We start from the raw sequence: 26,551 nt of genomic DNA, 5'->3' as shown, positions 1-26,551 counted from the left end.
CAAGAGATGTGACACAAACATGTCTGCTGAGTATTGTAGGCTCTGAGTGACAAACTTACGTTTCTATCACAGAGTTTTTGCAGGTTTTGGGGAGACCAGCTATGCTGCTGTCCGCTTTCTCTCCACTGCTGGTAGATGGACTCCCTGAGTAAACAAACAAATAAAATGAATAAATAACAGAGAGGCATCTACCTCACATCTTGCTCTTATACAATATTTTATTTTGTCATTATCTAATCAATTGATTCATTCATTTAAAGTTTTATTAACTCACCATCATTTGACCATTTGGAAAATTCTAGGCTTACTCTGGAGTCAGGCAACGCACTGCTGCTGCTGCTGGAAAAACACAACAAAACCAACATTTAAAATCCAAAAAAGAGCTTAATCAGCTGTGATCAATTATAGAATAGATGATAATTCTAATTAAACATCCACTGTGAATGAGATCCCATCAGGACATACTTCACTGTTGTCTCCTTAGAGCTTTCTCCTGAGCACGGGATTACATCTGTCTCTGTGTATCTGAGAACAAAGATCAGGAAACATAGAAGGATAACAGCAAGTGAGACACATATCTAGCTTACGAATGCTGAAAAATAAAAAATAGTTTGACTTGACTTTGGATTTTGTAAGAAAACCATAATCCATGAATTAGTCACATTTTCTCTCAGTAAAGATCTTCTGTTTTAAGTTAAAGCCAACTTTTTAAGACAGCCAGCATTGTTCTTCACACCAAAACTAAACTCAAAACTCAAACATGCGGTAGAACTCAGTGTTGCTGCTGAGTTAAAGGATACTGCGCTCTGCCGTACTCCAGAGTATCATCTCCATCCACGTCCAGGTCTGCGTCGCTGTCTCGGCATTCTTTAGAAGTCGCGCTCACCAGCACTGCACCTGAGGACACATTTTCACAATCAAGCAAATGTTTTAACAACTGTGGTATGACGTCGCTTGTAAAAGGATATAGTAGAGACATGGTCAGTTCTGATTTCTAAGGTCAAAGAGAATTTAAAAATCACAAATGTGACGTTATGTTCCCTGCCTGCTCGTTTCTGTCAGTCAGCGTGTAACAAGTCTGCAGGTCAGAGATTCCTTCTCATGTAAAGGAAACCGTTACTTTCAATCTAACCTTCAAGGCATCCTGCTCCGCTGTAATCTGGACTGAAAAGTTCAGTGGTTTTTCAACTGTCACTCAGTCACATTATTCACCCTCCACTGAACAAGATAACACACATGGGTACCTCGATGGCACACACACACATATGACATATTACCTTTAAACCCCCCCACTATAGACGACATCTGCATCCTTCTCCTCTCATTCCACTCGTCCTGCAATGGCGCCAGGTCTGCTGAACCCTCCTAGAACACACACACACACACACACACACACACACACACACACACACACACACACATACACACATAAACATAAAGTACACAATATCACTGTCTCGGTGAATATGTGCATATGCCTCCCGTAGCCTCGAGCTACGTATCTGCTTCTGTGTTTTCATAGCTGTGAACCATCGCTGGCAGTGTTTTCACATGGATACACAGTGAACTGACAGTGACACTGATGCTACATGAACAATAGCAGTCAACAGTGGTGGTCGATTGCAGAAAAGATGAATCAAAGATTTTCATCTGTCTTCTTGGGGAAAAAAAAATAAAACACACACCTGTCCACCTTCGTGTTTCCTCCTCTTCAGCTTTCCGATCCTGACTGGGAACAGAGAATATAAAAGAAAAGGTTGAGATGGTGATAAAGGTACTTTAAAGTCAGGCCACAGTGACTTTAGCTGGTCCCTTTATGATTTTTCATAAACTTTTTATACAAACTTCCTTTAATTCCTGACTGCATGAATGAGGGGCCTGATCCCATGACATTTAGTGTAATTTTGTGTCTCAAAATCCAAATGTTTTTCATTTGATAGAAATATGTACTCCTCCCAGAGAAGAAAACATAGGGAAGTTAGACACAGGCAGTAGTTTGTGATGGAAGTCACACAGAGAAAAGTAAGGAACTTTATTGAGGGGAGTATTTTTGTTTGTTTTCCTTCTGGCTGAAGGTTGTCTGAATTTCTTTGGGAGATTAGGGGATGCTCTTTGTTTCTCATCCTAAATTTGTTTATATATTTTTTCAGTCTTCCTTCGCAATGTAGTTTACAGTTACATACATTTTTACATCAAAAAGACAACTTGTGTCATGGAAGTTCTGTCTCTGGTTCAGGGTTTTATTAATATGTACATTGGTAGTGTACATTAGAAGTTCCATTAAGATATTACGGTTTAATTGGGGTATAGAACAAGTTACTGACATAGTCCAGCTGTGCCTTTCCCTCATTCCTAGTGTTTCTGTTGTTTTCTTCTCAACATTGAAACATAACCTCTCCCCCCCTAATATTTTTTAATGCAAAGAATTATTTTAAATTTTCAGCAACTTTTTTATTCATTGTGACAAAACATTTTTTATTTCACAAAATTCAATGTTTTTTTTATGTGATACATGCTAAAATGGATTTTCACACTTTGGGTTTTGTTTTTTTTTTAGTAAATTTCACATTGAGACAGTGTAGACTAGTGATTCCCAACCAGAGGTAAAAGACTGGAGTAAATTTATAAAAAAACAAATATATATATATATATACGTATATATATATATATATATATATATATATATATATATATATATATATATATATATATATATACGTATATATATATATATATATATATATATATATACGTATATATATATATATACGTATATATATATATATATATATATATATATATATTAGTTTGGGATGAAAATTAACATAATATGTAACTAAAGGAATAGATGAATTGTTGAAACTTTGGTGATTGTTAAAAAAATAAAATAAAGACCAAGACTAATCTAAGTTTCAGGATCATTATGTGTTAAAATATTGCAATAACAACAATATACACCTTTCTTTAATGTGTGGCATTAAATTACATCCAGTTTAAATGAACATTTGGAACATGATGGGGATGAGCTCATCTGACAGCAACAACATTAAAAAATACCAACTTCTTTTGTTGATTGACATCTTTTTCTTTGTGAGTACAGTTTATATGTGAATGGCCTCGTAACACAATCACAGAATAAATCGACCACATTCACACACACACACACACACACACACACACACACACACACACACACACACACACACACACACACACACACACACACCTTCAAGTACAATTACACAAAAGAGCCAGAAAGCACAGATGCAGGCTTTACATATACAACAACTGCAGGATTTTTCAGCAGTGGATGCAAAACGTTCCTCCCGTCCCCATCCTGTCACCCTCCTCCCCCACTCTCCTCTTCGATATTAAAGTTAACATGGCAGAACACCAACTGCACCTCCTCTTCCACTGTGACCTGACTGACTGCAGATTGCAGAAGGGGACATTAAGTTTTAGGGCCCTCTAATTCCCGCTGGATGACAGTGGACCCCCGAGGAGGGACACACAGAGAGCTGGTGGCCGTGACCCGAGCGCCGCCATCCCAGCAAACATAATGAGGGTTAAAGAGATGGTCATAGATGAGGAAGAGCTCATCAAACAGAGAGAGAAGAGAGAGGGAAGAGAGAGAGAGAGAGAGAGAGAGAGAGAGAGAGAGAGAGAGAGAGAGAGAGAGAGACAGAGAGAGACAGAGAGAGAGAGAGGTTGATTAATCAACAGAGGAGCCCCCTCCTCCTCCTCCTCCCTTCTTCGTTTTCTTCCCTGACATGTATTTAGAAGCTCATTATGCTGTCCTGTTATAAGGCCCAATAAAGGCTAACAGACCTCGACAGCACTGGCAGTTTGAAGAGTCAGCTAAGAGCTGGAGAATCTCAGTGTTAATAATAACTGTAGTAAGATGTCTGTAGTGTCAGCCGCAGCTTTAAGAACGCTCTGCGAGTCTACATGTCTGTATCAGTGCAGAGACTCTATTATATCACTTTTAAAATAGTTAGATGGCTGCAGAACGTGTTGTAAAGAAAAAACTGAAACAGTTGTTTTACTACTATTTATCTATTAATGTATTGTTTAATTAATCTTTTTTGGTACCACTTGGAATATTTTATTATTAATAGTTTATTATTAAAGTTATTAAAAGTTGTATGTTATGGCTTTCTTAATTAATCATTTATATTAATAAGAACCACGTTGTAAAAAATTATGGTAAAACAATCCTTCATTAATGACATACTAACTTCATCCGACTGTGGCAAAAACATTTATCAACCATTGATAAAACCATTCGTCATATCTTATAAGGCCTTTATTAGAAAGCAATATTCTTTCTTTAAATTTAGAGACTGGAAGCAAAACTCAACAGCTGCTCATTCTAGTTAAACGTGATGATGTAAGAAGTGCTTCTCGGTGTGTCTTACCAGCTTGTGTGCAGTCTAGGTGGGCTCCTGCGCTGTGGGGGCGTAATGGGGCAGATTTGACGTAGCACCTGCACCAGCAGAGGTCATCGACTGTTAACATATCAAGAGGTCAAAGTTGAAAGGTTAATAGCTCCTCTGCTCGTGTGGGCGCTAGGCCGGTGTGAGATGGTGTGGGAAAAAGGGTGATATCTAAATCACTGGTGAGGGGTGACGGGACGGGGGGTGGGGGGGACGGGTGGTTGGACGAAACACATAACTGGTCGCATCAGTGTGAACAAAAGAAAATATAATGTTTTTTCAAAACTCTGAGTCCTTACTTCTGTTTCTTTTCTTTATTCAAAGCCATTTAAAACAGCAGACCTGACACAGTCTACCGTACTGAGCTTTGTCTAAACGACATCAGCTATGAAACACAACATTTAGTCCACTCTGCATGCATCAACGCACCATTTAGTCTTGTGTGTCTGTTGGCCCGGACACGGAGAAACGTCTGCAACAGTCACAAAGGACAACATCAGAATGTTTCATATTTTTCTCAAGTAGGATTTAAACAATATCTTTCATTCACATTTCTACTGGAATAAATGAACAGCAGTATAGTAGATAGCAGTATGATATTAACACAAGTGATATCTTTATTTCTTACTATAGTCACCTTTATTAGAGAGCAAAGATGGCAAATTCAGCAGCATTAATGTATGCTTTCCTCTTCAACTTATTATGCTTAATATCTACTGTTTGTACTATATTTACTTAATACTGCATTGTATTTTGTGGAATCACGAGTTTATAAAGCCCTTATGTTTTCAAGCTATATAAATAAAATTGATTTGACTTGACTCGTGAACCTTTTATTTATAAGTGATGTGGTGAGTTTATGCACAGCATTTGATCAATCCCAGTCCATAAAACTGGCACCACAACAGGAAGAAAAACAATGTTTTTATGCTGCTGCTAACTAGTTGTTCAGTGCTTTTATAGTGCCCGAATTGAAAGTATCAGTACACGTTTGAAAGTGACGTGTATAAAATACAGGAAAAAACGATTTAAAAAATTGCAATAATCCTAAATAGTATAAAAAACTGACAAGCATAAATTAACATGAATAATCTAAATATGAACTCTTGTTCTGGCTTATTACGCTTCTGTACACCTTTAGGAAAAGCAGGGTGCATTTATACATTTTTACTTTTAATTCTGAGCGCTAGTGGAAACACAAATATATATTGTTGCATGTTGCTCTGTGAATCTGAAACTCCTAATAATCTGATACTAGTTAGTTATCAACCTCACCTGGTATCGGTCGGAGTGGGCATCCTCAGATGTTCGAGGCGGCGAGGTGGGGCAACCTCCTTCGCGCTTGATATGAAGCGAGAGCGACAGAGACTGGACAGAAAAAGGAGAAAGAACAGAAAGTCAGAGAAACTATCACAGGTCCTGTGTTCTCTTTAAATGTAAGAGGATATCAACTTGTTTACCTTCGGCGTCCTTGTGAGGTGGTTGTGCTGCACTGGAGTGACACTGCAGAGAAAAGAGGAAAATCATACAAAAGCCTACAAGACACACACATGTACACACACAAGTCAACTACACTATGTTCCCATTACATTTACAAACACAATATTGTCTTTTAAATGTCATCTTGTGAATACCGTCTGCTTTTATCTTGTCTGAATTTGTGTCTGAGTCTGTGTATAACCTCATTTTACTCTTTCTCACTTTATGTCTATCACACAGATACTGTACACATGCACACACACTTACACACACACACACATACAGTGTCCCCGTGGGCCAAGTTCAATTTGAAACCATTACTGTCCACGGAGCGGTCGTTAAGCAGATTTGGAGTGTAATGTCTTTATTGGAGGAATCATTCTTCTGGTCTAAGCAGCAGGTAATGTGTCTGTGTGTGTGTGTGTGTGTGTGTGTGTGTGAGTGTGAGTGTGAGTGTGAGTGTGAGTGTGTGTGTGTGTGTGTCTGTGTGTGTGTGTGTGTGCACTCCTGGTCCTTGTGTGTATGTTTTACACTGCGAGTGTGTGTGTGCTTAGGGCTCAAAGCAGCCATTAGAAGGACATTATCCACCCGCTGTGTGATTGGTCGCCTCGAGGCCGGAGGCTGTAATATGAAATATGTAGGGAACAATGAGGCAGCTTGTAAACACTGCACGCAGGTGACAGAGGAGACAGGAGATACCACCTGGGGAAACTAAAAGGAATGGTGGGGAGGGGGGGATCCCTCTGGCTACAAAATCTGTCAACGTTTATTAACACCTGAAAGCTGAACAGAAATAGAAGGTCTAGGACGCAAAACAGGAATAAAATGACAAATGGATAACTGGAGGAAGTGAGAAGGAAAAATAAAATGGTTTGAGGTACGATGTGAAGACGTGATTCTCAACGGTGCCGATAAGAGGTTTTTGGATAAAACCACATAATGTTGAATAAAGACAGTGTAAGAAGATTCACTGAATTATAATGTGAATGGAGTGAGATCAGATCATGATACCTGATATGTATCTGGGCAAGTTCGGTCAACTCCTGCTCCATGTGTTCCTGCAGCTCTCCTGGTCGCAGAATCGCCTGGCAGACTGGACAAACTGGTGCCTGAGCGTCATAGAAACCCTTCACTTTGCCTAGATAATAAGGAGAGTGAGAGAGTTAAAAGAGATGTTAGAAGAAAAAGTGTATCAGCATTTTCCCATGATGGCGGTTGAATAGTCGTTTTTGCTTAGAAAGAATCCTAACTGAGTGACCTGAGATGATCAAAGTGGCAACCATGATAAGAGTTGTTTGAATTCTCTAAATGCTAAGGAAAGGTGCGTTAATGCTTCCTTTCTTATCACCTTTAGCATAGGATACACTGGACCATCCTTTACGAAAGAGAAGCAGATAATGTCATCCCACAATTCCTTGAGGCAGCCACATTTAAAGCGACACACCATTTGGCCATCAATAATGCTGTTTAATTGTACGCTAGGATAAATTGAAAACATCCTTCTTCGGAGGTGTGACTCTGTTTCAATCAGGGATCCTAACTTTCATACATTAATGAAGGACAATAGATAATACAAAAATATTTGTTTTATTAAATTCTTGAGCATTTTGCCCTCATTTGATAGTAGTCAGTTTTCAAAAAGGCCTAAAGCTGGACTTGAATTAGTGATCTTACTCTCTAGACCACCATGACACCTACTGTAGGATTTTTACAGTTGATAACAGCCTTCGCTGTGTGTGTGTTCAGTCGCCTATTTGTACTATTGACATACAGTGGCAGTGAGAGTAAAATAAGGTTACACACACATATAAACACATAGACGGACTGCTATGGCCCCCTGCTGTCAGTGTGTTGACATCATAGGCTGTCAATAGGAACATTACCCAGGAGGGCCACTCGGCCCATTGGGCCCCACTGATGGATTACTGCCATAAGCAGCCAGCTGGGAGCCTGAGGAGCTCTACTATATCAAGATTTTACCTAGTAGATGAGGTGATTTACTCCTGAAAGCCATCAATCACATGTAGAGAGCTAGTAGGCAAGATGCACCTAATTTCCATCACTGCACAGTCAATGGAAAACAAATGACAGAGCTGGCAATCACAATTTAATACGTTTTAATACAGAACATTACAAACAGATTAGTCTTTTTGACAGTTTCTCAGTTTCCCCTCAATGTGACTGACTGAACTTCCTTGAGGACCTTATTATCCGAACACCGGACTAACACTTTTCCCCAGCTCCACTCCAAATGACCAGCGACATGACAAGCTCAGATGTCTGTCGGCAAGTGCCGTCCCCTGACATCAGTTGAGCTATGAGCCTCCACAATGAGGAACCAAATAGGACAAAATGGCCTCTAAATAAAACATGGGTTGGAAAATAGAAAGTGGAGTCAGGTGTCCTTGGAAGAGTGACAGCTCTCCTGGTTTCACCCCTCTCGCTCTCTCTCTCTCTCTCGCTCTCTCTCTCGCTCTCTCTCTCTCTCTCTCTCCCTCTCTCTCTCTCCCTCTCTCTCTCCCTCTCTCTTGCCTTTTTTTGCATCCCCTCGCGGAAGTCTAAATGACTTTTCCCGACACGCATCGAACGTTCCCGGGCTTTCTGCGCTCTGCCGCCCGGAACATGCAGGCATCAGTAAACAATGAAATCTCTGGGCTGAAATTGAATTTATAACCACATTACCTGGACAGATAACGTCTCTGAATGGCGCCGCGATAAGAGCAATGGGATTTGATTTTCAGGTGTTTTATTGGTCCGCTTTTTGGATAAGCCCCCCTCCTCCGACTACAGCCTCTCCCCCACCCTTCACCTCTGTCCCACACAAACATCAGATTTAATTATGAGCGGGCATGTTTGGATATATGGATGAGTGTGTGCGTGTGTGTGTGTACATGCTTTTGCTGAAGCCTGACTCTGGGCTTGTGCTGCGCTCTCATAAGTGACAGTTGTTGGTTCATGACCACCTTTTTACACGTCTCCATCCCCCCCCGCTGCCCTCCGCCCCCGCCCACATAAACCCTGTCAGTATCAGTCAGCCTCAGCCCCTCTTCAGCCTGGGGGGTCTCAGACACACAACAGGGGGCTGTAAAACCTGCCTGTGGGGCTTGTTAACTGTTCCCTCACTACGGCAACTGGCTCGGATGGATTGGCCCTCTCTGGCTGGGCTGTGCTGAGTTTGACTGGCTCATCTCCAAATGGATTCACTGTGTCTCTGATTGTTTTCTTTTTTCTGTCTTTGTGTCTCGCCAGTTCAGGACCTTCTTTTCCTGGATGACTTGCATTTGTCCAGCTGTCATTTTCTCTCTTCGCGTCACTTACTGTTCCCACTTGGGAGGATGCTTCTTTGGCTATATTCAAGGCATAATTTAATTTTCAAAATTGACTACACTATTTTCACAATAAAATAAAAGCACCACTTTGGACTACAATGGTGTTTTATGTACAAGTGGAAAACCTTTCTGGGAGGAATCACACAGATGAGCATACACAAACATGCCTGAATACAATCTCTTATCTCCCCATGGATTTGAAGAGAACACACCCTTGGGGCAAATAAGCCATCAGAGCGCTGCGATATGTATGTGCCGTGTCTCCACTATCAAGAGCATCACAAGATAGTAAAGTTCATGTTCTGTAAATAAACAAGATCTCGTCCTTGTCCCCTATTGTATGATTGATGCTCAAATCCAGTTTCTGTTGTTCTGCATCAAGACGTGGACTGTGACTGTCCTGCGTTCAGTCCTCGCCACTGCAACAGAGAGATCAGAATCCCGCTGACAAATCCTTAAAGCTTCGAGTCCCCCCGAGGGCCTGGGTAATGGCCGATTCCAGCGCCCATATGACGGCTGCCAGTTCTGCTGATGCAGACGGAGCGGAGATGCCTAACGTGACCTTTAGTGAATGCCACATCACATCAGGCCTGGATGTCACCGGCTGACATTATGCTGGGGCATGAAAAGGCTGTTCTGCAGGGGAGACATGGTGACGAACGTCCCCCCGGTGACAAACCTGTGGACGTGGTATAATTCTGATTGACGTGAGGAGGATTGGACGGCTTTGAATGGCAGGGGACGTACAAGCGAGCATCCAGGGGAGCTTGTGGAGGATGTGGCGCTTGTTTTGTGTTGGCTGGGTCTGTTTTTCTGTATGTTCACTGGCAATAAAGTGCTGAGACAACTCACTCCAACTTGCATCATTATCCCAATCATCAAACAATTCTCTAAGCACATCAGAAATCCCTCTATAAAGTCATAACAAGCACAGACTCTATATAACCAGTAGACATGTAGAGATTGGCGGGGGGAGTAAAGTTAACGCTTGGCGGCTAACACTGCAGTGGTGGGTTGTGTAGGCAGGTCCTTGGCACACTTTCAGAGGAGATGGAGGGCTATAAAAGCCATTGGCTCCTGCCACACCTGTACCCCACCCTATCCCGCGGCCTGCTTCCTATTTAAAAGCATCACATGCAGGATATTAGTCAGGGTTTTTTGCCGTCTGTGAGGTAGAACTAACCTCTGAAGCGGAGGGGGGAGAGGGGAAAGTATGCAGGCCGCCGTTTGTTTTTTATTGGGGAAATAATGGCCTATTGAGAGGTTGGGTATTTAATGAGCAACATAATAGGCCCTGTAGTAACACATCTGCTATGAGCAGAGTCATTTCCTCAGCTTTCAAAGGCTGCTGCTCCAGCCTTTGAAAAAGCAAGTTTAGTTGCCTTTGACTTAGTACTTCTAGATATCTGCTTTTTATTAATTGCAGAATTGCTACACCGGTAATACACGAACTACAAGTGTGCTGCTCAGATCCATGTTCAATCCTAACCACATTCAACGGCCGATGAAGACACACTCCCTCTCCTGGCTTGACCTCAAATCTCTCACTGTCCAATCTAATTCCAGCATCCTTCAAAAATATCCCTCCTACTCTGCAATCAATTGTGTTTAATGTATTAAAGACACTCACCAGAACCACCGCAACCTTTGGCCCTTACACAAATCAATGCCTCGTTAGACCACTAATGATCATTCATTGACTAATAAGATCTGTATCAACCTCTTGTAGAACATTGATTGGCCTTTGCCCTCTGTAGTGCTCTGTGCATTATGTGGACAACGGGAGATGGCAGTTGTAACTCCTGGGGAGTCAGATGATGAAAAAGCTCCTGGTGGGAATGAACAGAAATCCTAAACTCCAAATAGACTCATTCTGAAGCACCTCAGGCCAAATCCCTTTTCTCCTGCCCTACAGATCAATGGACATAACCTCTCTGACCACAAGTCAATCAGCGCACAAACCCCCAATTTCTCTCATTCTTTCTCTCTCTCATCTTCTCCATTAGTCATCACAATTGTTCCATCAGGTGCGGGCGTGGCCCAGCATGTATGTGTCCAATCTTCTCCCTGATGGAGAGTGGACTGGGTAGCTGTGCGACTGTGTCCCTGTGACCATATTTCCCTTCTCAGGACCTGAGGGCAAAGATCGAACCCTGCCTCTGCTTCGCTCCAACCAATCAATCTGGCCCTCATTGAGATGCATGGCTCAATGATCTTTGATAGTGACTTACAGATTGGAGAGAGGGAGTGGAAGTCAGGGGGGAAAGTTAGGACTGTCCTTGGGTATTTGCGGTAATATGAGGCTACTTACAAGCCACATCATGGGGGAATATCTGCAGGTCTATTTGAAGACTGAAATATCCAAAAAACATCAAGTCTGCTGATTCATGGTAGCTGCAGAGCTTATGATTGCCAATTGTGTCCTTTTTTTTCTTTTACAACATTGATGAAGTCAAGAGGTCTTTACAGGTCCGGTTGGTTCTCTGAAACCTAAACAAGTCCATGTTATAATCAGCCTAACTAGATCAGATAAGGTCCCAATTTATTGTTGCAGGTTTAGGGTCTGTGTTTCTACCTTAGTGGGTCCCAGCAAACTCCCTATCAGCAGAGGAGAGATGGTGTGTGAACCTTGGAGAAATGGGGAAAATGGCCAACATGAGAAAGAAGAGAATAAGTACTGGTAAAAGGAGGTTAATATCTTTTTTGAAAACAATTGACAAAGATGTGCTGTTCTGTCTTTATTTGTGTCTGTTCAGGTCCTGTTTGGGCATTGTGAAACAGGCCGGATTATTCTCAAGCCCTCTGGTTTCTCTGAGATCCAGTCTTTTTTTTTTTTAAGTTCGGGTAAGTTTCCACGCAGGTCCAAACTCATGGAACCATGAGGACGTCTACCTAGCTTACCCCTACCTAGTTCGGGGCCCACCAGGAACCTTTGTTGCATGTCTTTCCCCGTCTCTCTCTCCTTATTCATACTCTCATCTATCTACCATTAGCAGTTATGATCCTCCAAAAGCTGAGATGTATTCGAGCTCAGACTCTGGGCAGCAAATGCCAAATCCAGACTTTGACATCCATTTGCTGACTGCTGTCTGTCAAAGTCAGTGCTGCCGTGTTGGATCAAGAAGCCACTGACAGCGGACAGCAATAGAGATGTTCACCGGTGGCCTGTCACTCAGTCTGATGCCATCAACCTGCAGTCGCTAGACAGACTGAAATATACAGAGATCCAGCACTGTCATACTACATCACACTGTCATGACTTGAACCTCTCTCAACATACTTCAGGCAATCAATTGCCATAATCGGTTTAACTTGAGTTCATTTTTGCCAGGAGGGAAAAGTTCTTTCCTCAGTCGCATTATACATTTTCATCCCATTTGAGTGATTATACAGTCTTGTAAGGTTTTAAAACTATCGACCACAATTGGATTTGGTAAACCAAAAAGTAGTGAAAACACAATGGTGCTTCTATTAGCTCCTGAACAGTTGCCATTTTCAGAAAACGGCGACATCCACGCCCCGCTTGTTAACAATTTGAGCAGCAATGAACCCACTGCCAAAATTTGTGGGATTTCAATGAGTGCCTTCCTCTGAAAGTAAGTAACTCATGAAGTCATGTGTAAGCCTGCTGTGAGCTATTTATATTTCATGTACCGGCGTGATTGCTGCAATATATTTCCTTTTCCTGTATGTCTGTGTGGGTTGAAGCAAACATGTCGATTTAAAACTATACATTACTCCGAGAGAGATAGAGAGTGAGAGTGAGAGTGAAAGTAAGAAACATCAAGAAGCTAATAGACAGATCACAATCCCTCATTAGAGGCTCATTAGATTGGCTCCAAAAATACAGATCACTATTAGCCGGACCGCTGGTTAATACACATTAATACTCTCTTGTGTCTCTCTCTCTCTCTCTCTCTCTCTCTCTCTCTCTCTCTCTCCCTTATTATTCCATCGTCTCCTCATCACTTCTCTCTCATTTTCTTTTCCCCTCTCGCTCTTTCTCCCAATTAGTGGTTAATAAGGAGAAAATGAGAGGATCGCTCCGTTGCTTGCATCAAGTACTCAACTTTTCTAAACAGTCTTGGACAAACAGTGTGTCACTGTGTGTTGAACTCACTGAAGAGTTTAATTGTAGCAGAACTCATCAGTGGACTACAACTGTACAGACTATAACAATTAATTCTGACTATATAATTGTTCAGTTGGGACCATTTTCTTACAGCAGTGTCCAAAACAGAGAGCTCTTCTCTTGCATGCTGTAACTTACAATGCTTTAGTTTTTGCCTGGTTCTCCTTCGGTGAGGGATTTTTTTATATTTCCCAAAATATACTCCCCAGAGATCACGCCTGAGCTTTTTGCATTAGGTAGGCGACTGTGGTGCCAACTCTGACACATTCAGCGCTGTAGGCACACGAACCAGGTTCTCTGTCGCATGCTCTTAAACTCCCTAAACAAACATCACGGCGCCGTTTTGGCAATTTAAAAACAGCGAGACTCAATAAAAGAAAGTGAGCTCCTTGAACACATCCACTAACAGTCGATGTTTGGTTTTTTTAGAAAGGGAAAACAGTGGATTTACTGCGTTCTTGCTGCTGCGATCAGGTGCACAAGGCACATTCTGTAAATTTAAATGAGGTTCCCAGATGGTGGTGAGAGGTTTAAAGTAAAGTTATTTGCATACATCTCAACACAACAATCTCAACATAAGACGTATCATTATGACTCCAAATGAGTTTGCTGTGAAAAAAGAAAGGAGTAGAAAGAAGGAACGTATTAAAAGAAAGGGAGAGGAAAAAGAGAGGAATGACAAATTTTATTACAACACCAGAACCACCTTAAGTAAAGCATTAAACCAGGTTTGCTCTATAGGAAAATGAGGATTTTAGGACAATTTGGTCCCCTTTCATTCTTTTTCTTTTCTTCAAAATCATAAAATGTATGTACTTTTCTTGTGATTTGTTTGGTCAGCTTGTACATTCTTCACTATGTTAACTATGTGTACTTGTGGGTTCTCCATGCTCTGAGTGCTGTTGTACTGGCTTCATTTCATGGAAAACTGCCCCAACTGCGGGAACACAAACACAATTACAATAAAAACACATTTGACAAATAAAAGAAAGGAATGAGAGAGAAGAGGAAGGAAATACAGAGAGCAGAGAACAGTAACACCCAAAATAAGAGCAAGCAACACAGTGAGAGCCTTACTACTCCTACTTAAAAGTTTTTATTATAGCAGTGCTTCTCTGTGTTTTGCCAGAAATCCATAAGAATAATAAAAAAAACACTGCCACTCAAAAAATGCCAGAAAAAGCAAGGTATCTCATTTCATGTTTTGAACTACATTTTCCTTTTCAGATGATAATTTGGGACAGCTGACACACACCGTCATGCTCTACCAAAGAAAACACAGCCACCTGCTACCCCTCACACACCTGTCCCACATACATTTTGTGCAGTGCAGGTGAGCGTGGAAGCCTTTACCATTAGGGACACACTAACACACTTCAAACAAAATCAAAATTGTTGTGTTCCCTCTGGAGGAAACATGCCGGGTTTAAAGCCCCGCATCGGGTCTTAATCGCAGTGGTAGCAGGCCTCCAGTCAGAACTTTCCGGACACCGCACCGCAGCGTCCCTCCCTTCAGACTCATGAGCGGGCATCATCACAGATAACCCATCTGTCTCCCCCTCTCCTCCAGATAACATCTGATACTGTCAGAAACAGTGTTGACTGCTGCTGGTACGAGAGGACCACAAGCACCTGGCGCTCTGTGATACACCTGTGTTTGGGTTAGTCACACTTCCCAAATGATGTTATTGTGTCTGCCTGGATGAGCAAACAATTATGGCAGATGACGATGGTTTTATCTTCAAATAGTGGAAAGATACAGCTGATTGAGCAGCTTATCTTCAGTAACCCACACACAAAAGAAAGAGGAATCGGGCCATTTAAAGCCCTTAGCTTTGAAGATTACTTCATATTTAAAAGGTGAAGAAATCTTGGAGGAATTTTTTTTTTCTAAATATCTAGGAAAGCTCTTGTGTACAAATTATTATTTTCAGCAGATGTTTTTATTCTCCTCAGATTTACATTATATGGACAGATATACAATGTATATGATTCATATAAACATATGAACATTTTATGAAACTTTCTTATCGCTGCCTACATTTTCTGTCGATTTTAAGGATGTTACAGTAATATAACTGCAAGAACTCATTTGTAATCTCTTTTTCATGTGATCCAGAGTGTGACGGCCCCGAAAGATGACAGATCACAGACTTTCAATTCAATTCAACCTGAGCCGTACAGTAGAACTAACTACATCAACAGAAATGTAACATTATAAACTTCACAAAGTAAAATATTTGTTGCAGGTCTGTTGTGTTGAATTCAATAATATTGTAAACATGTTTAAGTTATTGTGTCCCCCTCAATTATACCTAAAAAATGTTTCAAGTAAATTGCCTAAATGTTGAAATCTATTGTGTGGTTTAAGCGTTACACTGCAAACAAAGGTGAGCAGTAAATAATGCCTTTATGGTTGTTTTCTTTTGAGTACAAAGGGCATCTCTGCATGTTGTGTGTGGTATCCCAGCACCAGACTGACTCCACTCGACCCTGAAAGCTTGTTGAGAGAAAGATATATTGAGCTTTAATACAAAACTCTCAAGTGGAGGGACGACCCTCCACATCAGACTAGAAATCACTGTTGTGATAGTTTTATTATGTGTGTGTGTGTGTGTGTGTGTGTGCGTGTGTGTGTGTGTGTGTGTGTTGTGTGTGTGTGTGTGTGTAGATAGATTTGTCAAAGAGCAAGTGTGAAGTGAAACTAAGTGTGAACATGCACACATTGTATTGGTTTGTGTGTGTGTGAGAGAGAAATGTGTGCATGTGCTCATGTTTGTATCATTTACACACTTGGACTGTGCAGCCCCGGTGAGCGCAGCGCAGTGTGAGCCCCCGTCGATACGCCCCTCCGATCTCCCCTGTCAGCAAACACAGGAGAACAAAGAGGCCTGTGGCAGCGCCAGCGGGTATAGATCTTCTCTCCTGTGTTCTCGCTCAGCGGGGTCACACAGGAGCCGCTCACAGTTCAATCTCCTCTACTTGACTGATCAGGAGCTTTGAGACGCTGCTAATGAGACTGGACCCTCTCCAGTCTGCGGGACCCTGAACCAGCCCACCCAGAGCAAAACCACATAGAGTCCAGGAGTCCAGTCAGATACAAGCAGCTATTTCAAACTGTGATTCAGGTTGAAACTAATTAAAAGCAATAATTGGTTATACACAGTATGGGTTAAAGCCCCTTTTAGTCAAGATGTACTTAGTACAGAGATGCTGTTTCAGTGCGTGTGATATGGATTTTACACTAAAATATGTATCTCAAAGGAAAAAGAGCAGTACATTTAGACTACCCTAAAGTAAAATACCCTATCGTATTTATTTTCAATATTAAAACATATGTCGTTATATGAAAAATACTATGGATCACCACGATAGAATTAAAATACTGAACACAAACACGTTTTAAACAGGTTTGACTGAAATGTATTATTTTTTTATTTTTAAGAGCGTAATATGCGTATTTTCCAGGCGGGATTTAAGCTAATCATATTTTGGTTGGCTATCCGAAAGGAAAAAAAATTTGAAATTAAAAAAATATGGATTTGTAGAATGGACATGTTTCTGACAACAGTATATTTATACTTTACAAGACATTAAAGTTTCCTCTTAAACCCACATTATGCAAAAAAATCATAAAACATCATTATAATCAGTTCAGGTCAAAGGAAAATTATGGAAAAGATGCTACAAAAGGCAATTAGACACCTGTTTCCAATCCAAAACTTAAAAATTATATTGAAGTTTTAAAAACAGGTCACTGCACTGGGAACTTGTTAGATGATCCCACTGGTGACATTTCAGGTCGCTTACTGAAATGGATTATCATGGTGGATATGTTACAGTGTTGAAGCTGCTGTGTGACTTTTCTTTTGTGAAACTCTGCTACAGCAACATAGCAACTTGATGTGCTATAATGGTGTCATTTGCATTGAAACAATCCACAGCATGTATCCCATCATCATTCAGTGATTGATTTGTAATTGCACTAATAGGGTCACGACCGAGACAATAGGATGTGTGAGGCAGAGTCCCTGCTCTTACTCAGCTCAGCCTCACAGACTCGCAGCGGGCCTGCTGAGCGCTGCCTGTGTGGTCTGTGGGGACAATTAGCACAATCTCCATACTAATGGCAGCCTGTAATGGACACTGCTGAGTCTGCCAGCCACTGTGTGTGTGTGTGCGTGTGTGTGTGTGTGTGTGTGTGTGTGTTTGCATATTATGCATGTGTGTGTGAGGGAATGTTTGCATATGCGCATATCCTTCAGTGGGAGTGCCTTCCTGTGTGTAGTTGAGCGTCTGCCTGCCCTTTGGTGTGTGTGTACCTGTGTTAAGTGCACACCGAGTTCCTGTATTTATGTATTTATGTGTGTGTGTGTGTCTGCCTTACAAGTGAGTGTGTAAGTAGCCGGTAGCCTGAATTTTACTGAGGTGACCCCCCCCACCACCAGCACCCCCTTTGCTGGCGGCTCTAACCCTGATCCACGGCCACTCATTAGCACCATAATAAAGAGTTGAGACGACACGTAAAAGGTTATATACTGCTGGACTGCTGTTTTCCTATCAATTATCAGGCCTGTGATTTATGGCCCAGACTCAATGCTATTCTCTGAGGAGAATTGGGAGAGTGTTTACACCCCTGCACAGCGGGGTGAAGGGTCAATCCTGGAAAACTTTGACCTTTAAGGCAGCGGTGCACCGGCACTGATGGGAGTTTGTGAACAGCACTGGAAGTGACTAAATCGATAAGTGGATCTTTAAGGATGCATGTGTAAGTAATCTGTACTGTTTCCTGTGCTTTAACATGTTTGAACTGTCACATGCGCATACTATAAATAACTTTCTCTCTAAGAGTCTAAATGTGCTGCTATAAAGGAAACTATTGATTGTCAATTTTATAGGGAGAGGAGAAAATGAGTCCATACTCCAATATTTTCAGGCTTTCACCCAGAAACTCTGCAGTTCCATAAAGATGTCTTCCTTTTATTCAATTTCAAAAACTTTGCAAAAAAAAAAAAAATTGATAATCTACAATGGCTGCCAATCCTGCTTAAGAAGCAACTGAATAATGTCAGGACGTCATGTATTTGGGAAGTAAAGCTATCGCGCCTGGCATGCCTTTGACGTGCTTTTGTCAAGCTCCTCCACAGCTGGGAGACTTGCAGCAAGCACAAGTGACATGCTGTAATGAGGTCTGTGTGTGACACAAGGCACATATATATATATATATATATATATATACACATCTACATATATACATATATGTGTACGTAAGTGTACGATAGTTGTGGTCTTGCTGTCTGGGTGTGCTGCTCCTCAGCAGCATGTGTTTAACCCCAGCGTTTGGCCTCCCTGCCCTCTCTATCTGCCCGACTGATTTGTTAGACTCCGGGGACAGAACGGAGGCTGTGCGTGTTCGTGTGCGTGTACGTGTGCGTGTGCATGTGCGTGTGTCATTTCTGTGATTCACTCTACAGACATAACCCCTCTGCCATTACGCCAATCCTTTACTATACATATACACACACACACACACACACCCACACCCACACCCACACCAGGTCTTTGATGTGAGATCAGAGGCAGCTGTGATGCAAGTCGATCAGGTGCGTAGAGAGAAGTAGAAAGAGGGAAAACGGAACGAAGAGAAGAAGGAAAGATGGCCTCTGTTAAAACAAGGCTGTTGTTTTAACGACCCCTGGGCCCTGCACTCATTATGACCCTCTCTCTTTCTCTCTATCTGTCTGTCTGTCTGTCTTTGTCTTTCTCAGCACACTCAAGCCTCCCTCTCTCTCTCTTTACACACAGGCAGTGCTGTTCGATCACAGTAGGCGACGCAGCGACTACAAGATGTGCTGTGACTCATGTTTCGGCAGAACATTCTGTTGACCGTCAAACAGGTGCTGATGGTCACCACAAAAAAGACCCCCACTCACACACACCCACATACAGATTTCGCCACGCTACTGTAAAAGCCTACTGCCAGACTTGTAGAAATCCTGTCTGTCTCCGACAAGCCGTGTGGTCCACAGCCTGACACTCTGAAACATTTGAAGATCCTTTGGCCTGCATGGAGGCCATAACACGCACAGATACACACACTCCATCCGCAAATACACATGACGTATTAAGACAACACGTAAATCTAACAACATGGGGAAAAAAACGTACATGTTCCCTCTCTCCAGCACTTATAAGATGAAGGGAAGGAGGTAAAAAGCCAAGAAGAGTTTCCCCTCCCGCCAGGATGAAAGCCTCTTTTACTTGGTAGAACATTAGGAGAACAAACTACCATCACAACAGGAGGGGAAACAGTCAACCGCGGCGTACTCTCACATCAAACACAACCACCATTAATATTGTAATGTTTCCTCCCAGAGTGTTTGATATCAAGAACAAGACTACCAGTGTGGCCAGTACAATGTCACGTATTTGGGAAATTGTAGCTTTAAAAACAGAATGAACTCAGTATGCGATGACATCAGGTAACAATAAATGAGGAACCAAGAGTTTAGCATCTTGACTTTCACTGTTCTTTTATTGTCTTTTTTTAATGATCAAATGGTTTCTGGAAGGATTAATCAAAGCTGGTTTAAACTTGATTAAAGATGAAATACACTCAAATCAACTGTACTTTTTTATACAAAACAATATTGTAAGTTGTCATGATTTCATGAAATACTTTAGTATGAGTTCACTTTGGATGCTTGTTTGTTTCGTCTTTTTCCTTCTTTCTTTCTATCGGCCAACACCTTCTTATTACTACATTACTTCAGTTTTCTTTCTAAAGTTTGTTCGTGACAGATCACAACGACACAAAATCCCTAACAAAAGGAAAACAAAAAAACTAGGCATAAGCATATGGTGAGTGCGACTGTTGATGCATGGAGTGCACACGCAAGTCCGCCTGATAAGGAGTATACACCCTGGGAATAATAGCGGGCAGCGGATACTATATGTGTATTCATGAGCATCGAGTGGTTGCTATTGATCTCCTGTGGCCTGCCAGTGGGATGTAAACACTGTGTCTTTCAGCAGGAAGCTCCACTCAATACGAGCAGCCGTCAACGACTGCTACACAGAAAACACAGCGCACAGACGGCCTCCCTGTTATCAAATCAGCACACACAGCTAGAGTATATGGCCTGGTATGTGTGTGTCTGTGTGTGTGTATGTGAGGGAGAAACATGTCAATATACCGTACAAACCTATATGCACAAATAAGTGTATAAAAAGTATACAAACATGCACCGCTGGTGGGTGAAAACCGTGTAACAGCATAATTGTGATAATTTTACTGATTTAATGACAGAATGAAAACAAGCTCCTGACAGCAGTAATATACTAAGATCTAACTCACATCAATCTAAACGTGTGCCCGCATGCAAACACTGCGCACACAAAGCATGTAAGCTGTGTCTGGAACGAGCTCAAAGCCTTCAAACTTCACCACTGAGATAATCCATGTGCCAAATCTAAGATGAATCTATGTAATATTGATTCTGTTCGGGCGGCGCACTAGTCCGCTAACAACCCATGAATAACCGACCGCAGAGGACACTTACACTCTGAGCGCATCTGGTGGAGAATCCTCAATGTGTGTTACACTTACATGTTTCCCCCCTATTAACTTCCTGCAGGATTTCTTTACGCTCGGGTGAAGATTTGGCGAGTCTCTCAGCGCCTTCTCGTCCAAGCGTTAAATGTTAAATATCGGTAGTCACATTCATTACTGGTCTATTTAAGCTCTCATGTTTCGCTACTCCAAAGTGGACACACGCAGACTCACACAGCTGATACACACGTAAATGATACCACTCACATTAATTGTGCATGTACAGTATGCTTTACTGTTGATGAGAATGATGCTAAAAACAACAAGTCAGGAGACTGAATTTTAATTTGTGGCTGTGTGAATCTGTTTGTAATCTAGTTGTATGCTAGCTAATACAAATTGAGAACATGTCTGATCAAATGTTACAACTGACACTGTAAAGTTTTGCATTGGCGTGGTCAGCAGAGAGGCTTTTTCACCAAATTTGCAATAATAATTTCCTTTCTCGTTCATTTTGACATGTTTCACTAATCAAGAAAATCTGTATATTTGTGGCGACTCGTGCGTGAGCATGCAAGAGGCGTACAGGCTTTACTGCAATTTGCGGGCGACAAACATTTTTGAAACAGGATTTGCGATGTAAACAGTGTTCACAATTCCCTTCCACAAAACTGGCTCCTGCCCAGTCCAGTTATTTGTTACAGTAGAGAAAATATAAGTGAGAAGCCTGTACTAAATATGTGAATTCACTGATACAATAGGCAATACTGTCAGTTGGACAACAGTTGACTTTTTGTTTGGTAGTCTTTGCGGATCTCTTTGTCTACTTTGCAGGTGAAGGTTTTCACTTTTCTGACAGCCATAGGACTTTAGCATTTAACAAGTATCACAACACAGCAGCTCTCAAACATCTGGTTCCAGTTATCACAGTTCTAACTCAGCTTTGCCACCACTGTAAGATACAGACACACACACACACACACACACACACACACACACACACACACACACACACACACACACACACACACACACACACACACACACACACACACACACACCACTCCGTCAGCGTCTGGCCATGGTGTGTTTGCCACTGAACTCCTCTGGTTTCCCCAACTCCTGTTTATGGTAAAGGGCCATTTTAGTTCCAGCTCAGGCCTGCGGTGGAAAGCATCTCCCTGAGGAAAATAAGCATGATTCGCTCCAGTGAAGACATCTGCCCTTTGAAAGCGAGAGTAGCTGTTTGAACAGCTGTCAGAGCACACCGTGCGTCTCAGACATTCCCTGATAAAACAGAGGCAAGTCTGGGAGGGAAAATCGACAGAAGACAGACACTAAATGGACAGAAGGAGATGTCCACTGGCAGTGATGGGAGGAGGTGCCCTACCTGCATGTTGTGTTGAAAGGGAAACGTGAGAGCAACCACAGCACTTGGTCACCTGTGTTCAGTACTGGAGACTATGAGGCATGTCAGAGGGCAGCCGACATAAGCGTCAGCATTTCATTCCAGGGTCAAAAATACTGACACAAAGTGTAACTGACCAACTCCAGCTTTGAGGACAGTGCCTTGCTTAAAGGGCAGCGTCAGGCATATTCCTAACACCTGACATTGAGACTGAAGCACTTGGAGGAAGCCCATACAGACATGGGGAGAACACGTAACCCAACGCAGAAGGTCATTTCTATTATAAAGAAAACTTTAAAAGTATTAAAGTAGGTTTTTATGGTTTAGTTTGTACTTCAGTGAGTATTTCCATTGCCATCGCTGCAGCAGTATGCGAGCAGTAGACACACTCTCACTACCAGAGAAGATTTCAAGCTTAACAGTTAAGACTTTTGGTCCTGAAGTGACTGTCTGTTACCCAGTCAAGAGGAACAAGTGTATGTCAGACTTAGAAAAGTGCTGGGAGCTCAATTGCATTAAAGCTCTTAGTTTGCCTGAGCTCCAATCTAATTGGATAAAGCTGGAAAAGCAGCTTCCAATGTGCACGAATCCATTTTTTTTTCCAAACTCATTTTTTTGGAGGAGAGATGCTCCCCATGTTCTCTTCCTCCCCGTCTTTTGTCCTTGTCAACATTCCCCAAATGAGATTCCCAAAATCAGGAGGTGAGGGGAGCACGCATGCACGAGTGCACAGAGCAAACATTGTCAGACAGACACACCTCTCACGCCAGCATGCTGGCTGGCATCTCTTTCCTTTCCCGTCCTTATTAAAATTCCATATTGAGATTCCTTCCTGCCACTCCGCCTCCCTGGCCCTGTCACTCAGCCACCAACCAGCGACAAAATCAGCAAGTTTCAACAAAGACACACATATGCACACACGGCACACAATCCAAACTTTTCTTAAGACAACTCGTCCCTGCTCCCGCCCTTTATGTGTGGGATGAAAGTTTCCTTTAGGTGATATGTATGAAAGCGCGTATCAGCGTCGCCCCCTCCTGCCTTCGCCCCTCTCCATCTCTGCCCCCCCCCCCCCCCCTCACCCCCCACCCTTCTCATTGTCATTATTTTCAATGGTGTTCCCCTCTGATCTGCCGGGTGCTCTCTCTCCTCTCTCTGTCTTTCTCTGGTCCCTTTCATCTGTCAGGCGCTTCTCTTGGCGACCGCCACTGAGGGGGTTTGATTTCCCATCATGCCTAGCATTGCCTCCCTGACTCCGGCTCCCTCTCTCCCCACCCCCTCTCCCTCTGAGGCGAGTGTTGTGCCCCCGCGTCGTTGGGCAATTATCCCCGGGAGTAATGAGGAGCGGCTCTCCCTCCACGGCGCATTGACTGACACCTCTCCCACTCATTTGTCAACAAATCAGACGGCTGGTGTGGGCGGCCATATTGAGCTGAGGGTTGTCGTTGGGAAGCTGAGGCTGAGGCGCATCGCCGCATCTCTCTCTCTCTCTCTCTCTCTCTCTCTCTCTCTGTCTTTCTCTCCCTCTGTCTTTTTCTCTATCCTCCTCCATCCCTTCCCCTCTATCTCTGCCACCTCGTTATCTCTGACAGGGTGTCATTCGTTCCAACTCTCACTCCTCCTGTGTCAACCCTCCACACGCTCCGATGTATTTGTGTTTCTCAGCCGCCAAGAAAAGTCTGACTTCCAATAGGCCTAATGGTCATATGTGGCTAATGATCACTAAGCTGAATAAGTGACACTATTCAATTTATTTGTGTCAAAGTCAGTCACAGCCAGTCGCTGTAAACACTTTGTCCAACTACGATAAAGACTAGAGTGCAAAAGGGAAAATATTTTCAGATACGTCTTTACTCACAACGGCTCCTTTCAATTTGTCACCATTAGTCGATGCAGCTGTAGAGGGTATGTAAATCTCACCTGCCATGTCATGTCAGGGTGAGCAAGGTGTTTGATGTGCCAATTAAACTCGGTATGTTTCACTGCATTCTTTAAAGGTGTGAGATCAGTGACTGTGTGAGCTTTAGATGTGTACATAGATGTGTCTGTGAGTCGAGTGTGTACTCACAGTGCTCTTTGCGCTCCTCCGGGCTCGATGATGCCTCTCCATCAGACAGCAGGCCGGACATGGAGAACAGCTTCCTCCCCGAGTCCTCCCCAGCTTTGAGGGAGCCGCCCGGGGAGCCGAAGTCAAACTCCTTCCCCTCCACCTCCGGGAAGCAGCTTTTCAGCCTCTTGGCAGGGGTGAAAGCTGAATGGTAAAGCCCTGACTCCCGCTCCTCTTGCGGGCAGGAGAAGGGTCGGAAGGCGCCCACCCCGCTGTGGTTGAGCATGCTCAGGGTTGAGCAGTCCAGGTTTGGTGGTGTGAACTGTGGGTGCAGGTGGAGCAGGGAGGCTGGGAAGTCTCGGGAGGGAAAGGTGCCTGACATGGGGCCCTGGCGCTGATACATGGAGGTGAAGGTGTAAGAGGCCGAGGGGAAAGGGAGGTGGAGGTCCTTCTCCACGGAGGCTGGGACACCGAAGGGCCTGGGCGCCTGGCAGGGGACAGAGGCGTCTCGGCCGGCCTCGGCAGTGGAGGCGAGCACCATCAGGGCGGGGGAGGCCAGTGGAGCTGGCAGGTAAGAGGAGCTGTCCATCTTGAAGGGGCGGTGGAGGTCCATTCACCTCCCTGTTGGTGGTCCTGAGGAGAGGGAGAGGAGAGGACACAGAGTCAGAGAAGAGTGCTGAGGTGTAAAAAGCTGAGCTACAACACAAACACATACAAGAACACGAAAATAAATTATAAATCGTTAAATATTTAAATCCTTTTTTTCTTCCATACAAAAAGACATACAGAAAAAAATATTTTTTGTACCATTGCTGGATTGTAATAATTAATTTGACCTCTCTTGGAAGAAATCATTTTTACAAGTTCACAGGGAATTTCTTTATAATCCTCAATGCCAAAAAAACACACCCAGTTGCAACTCTAGAGGCATTTTTACAACTACAGTTTTGGACTAATTTCAACAGAAAAGTGTTGGAGGAGGCCTTCTGTGCCTGTAAATAATTACGATGGAATAAATTGACAATAAAACACACGTAACCAAAGCCTAAAAGCTCAATTTGATAGTAAGGTATAAGCAATTAAATTTGGGAAATCGTTCCAAAACGTAAAAAAACAAAACATTTTTTCTCTGTGTAATAAATGAATTGTCTTAGTAAATCAATACATTGTCTGTTTTTGTCCAATACAATAAATTGTGAGGTGGGACTTTTTAAGTAGAAAAAGCATCCCGGAATAGAAGTGTTTTAACATTTCTGTTCTAAAATGTGAACTGCACAATAACATCAAAGGATAAACAGAGTTGAATTAATTGCAGCCAATTCAAAATATTACGAAATAACAATATATTAAAGGCAGAAAAAAACAGCTTCATCAACTAATTAGCTCGTTCCCTGTTTCTTAAACTGGAATGTAATTAATATAATTACTTATTGGGAAAGGCCGAAATAAGAAAGTTAACTTAGAGCACTGATTCTCCTCAGTGAACTACTTTCTTTTTTAGTTAATGAATTGTTAAATTAACCAGAATGAGAATGAAAGTTTGCGCGCTTCAGTGACAGACTAAATCCACTCAAAACACTTTACCTGAACAATTTGAAAACAGTGACTTTTTACATAATCTAAAAGCGCAAAGGTCAAGTTTTGACCCTGTTTTATTCGAAGCATTCAAAAAGTCTTTACCTCGTTTCTAACCCGAGAACAGTTTTCCAGCCGAAGCGCACAAGTTCCCTCACTTCAAAAAAAATAAAAAACTACGACAAAGCTTCACAGCCGACAGAACACATGGCAATCAAAGAACCAATTAAACCAATTAAAGCAAACTAAGCTGTAATCACTTGCGTTATCGCGCAGCATCAGACGACACTTACCGCGTGGAGAGCGAGATTTATTTCGCCGTCAAGCAACTCTCCTTCTTTTCAACTTCTAAATTTCAAGAACGCTGCACTTTCTCTCCCGGTCGCGCAGAAAAGTGAGAAGAGAAGAGGGGAGAGGACAAAAAAAACGTGCAGCTGCGGGCAGCGTCGGCTTTTCCAGTCCTCCTCCAGATGTTGCGAGTGTTGAATAGTGAGTGGCCGCCGAGATGTGTGGAGTTTAGAGGGGTGTTAGTCGCTGCGTCTCTGGGCTGGATCAGAGCAATCAGTGAGTGGACTGGCTGCGGGTCTCTGTTG

General features: G+C 42.6%; 1 protein-coding gene across 1 annotated transcript in view; it reads right to left on the bottom strand.

Moving 5' to 3' along the window:
- rnf220b (ring finger protein 220b) overlaps nt 1-26,545 on the bottom strand; it is a 29,731-nt gene extending 3,186 nt beyond the window's left edge. The window contains exons 1-13 of the mRNA XM_068707120.1: nt 26,252-26,545; nt 24,405-25,016; nt 6,927-7,053; nt 5,897-5,939; nt 5,712-5,804; nt 4,866-4,908; nt 4,419-4,508; nt 1,686-1,729; nt 1,278-1,365; nt 801-897; nt 466-525; nt 275-339; nt 60-144 (exon numbers count right to left, since the gene is read on the bottom strand). Of these exons, the coding sequence (XP_068563221.1) occupies nt 60-144; nt 275-339; nt 466-525; nt 801-897; nt 1,278-1,365; nt 1,686-1,729; nt 4,419-4,508; nt 4,866-4,908; nt 5,712-5,804; nt 5,897-5,939; nt 6,927-7,053; nt 24,405-24,996 (1,427 nt within the window). The 5' untranslated portion in view covers nt 24,997-25,016; nt 26,252-26,545. The remainder of the gene's footprint in view (nt 1-59; nt 145-274; nt 340-465; nt 526-800; nt 898-1,277; nt 1,366-1,685; nt 1,730-4,418; nt 4,509-4,865; nt 4,909-5,711; nt 5,805-5,896; nt 5,940-6,926; nt 7,054-24,404; nt 25,017-26,251) is intronic.
- Between the last annotated feature and the right edge of the window lie 6 nt (nt 26,546-26,551).

This window comes from Cebidichthys violaceus, unplaced genomic scaffold (genome assembly GCF_023349555.1).
Source record: "Cebidichthys violaceus isolate CVI_PGR_0920_01 unplaced genomic scaffold, fCebVio1.0.p SCAF_13, whole genome shotgun sequence".
NCBI lineage: Eukaryota > Metazoa > Chordata > Actinopteri > Perciformes > Stichaeidae > Cebidichthys > Cebidichthys violaceus.
The sequence above is the reverse complement of the archived record's forward strand: the minus strand, read 5'-3'. Positions and strand labels throughout refer to the sequence as shown.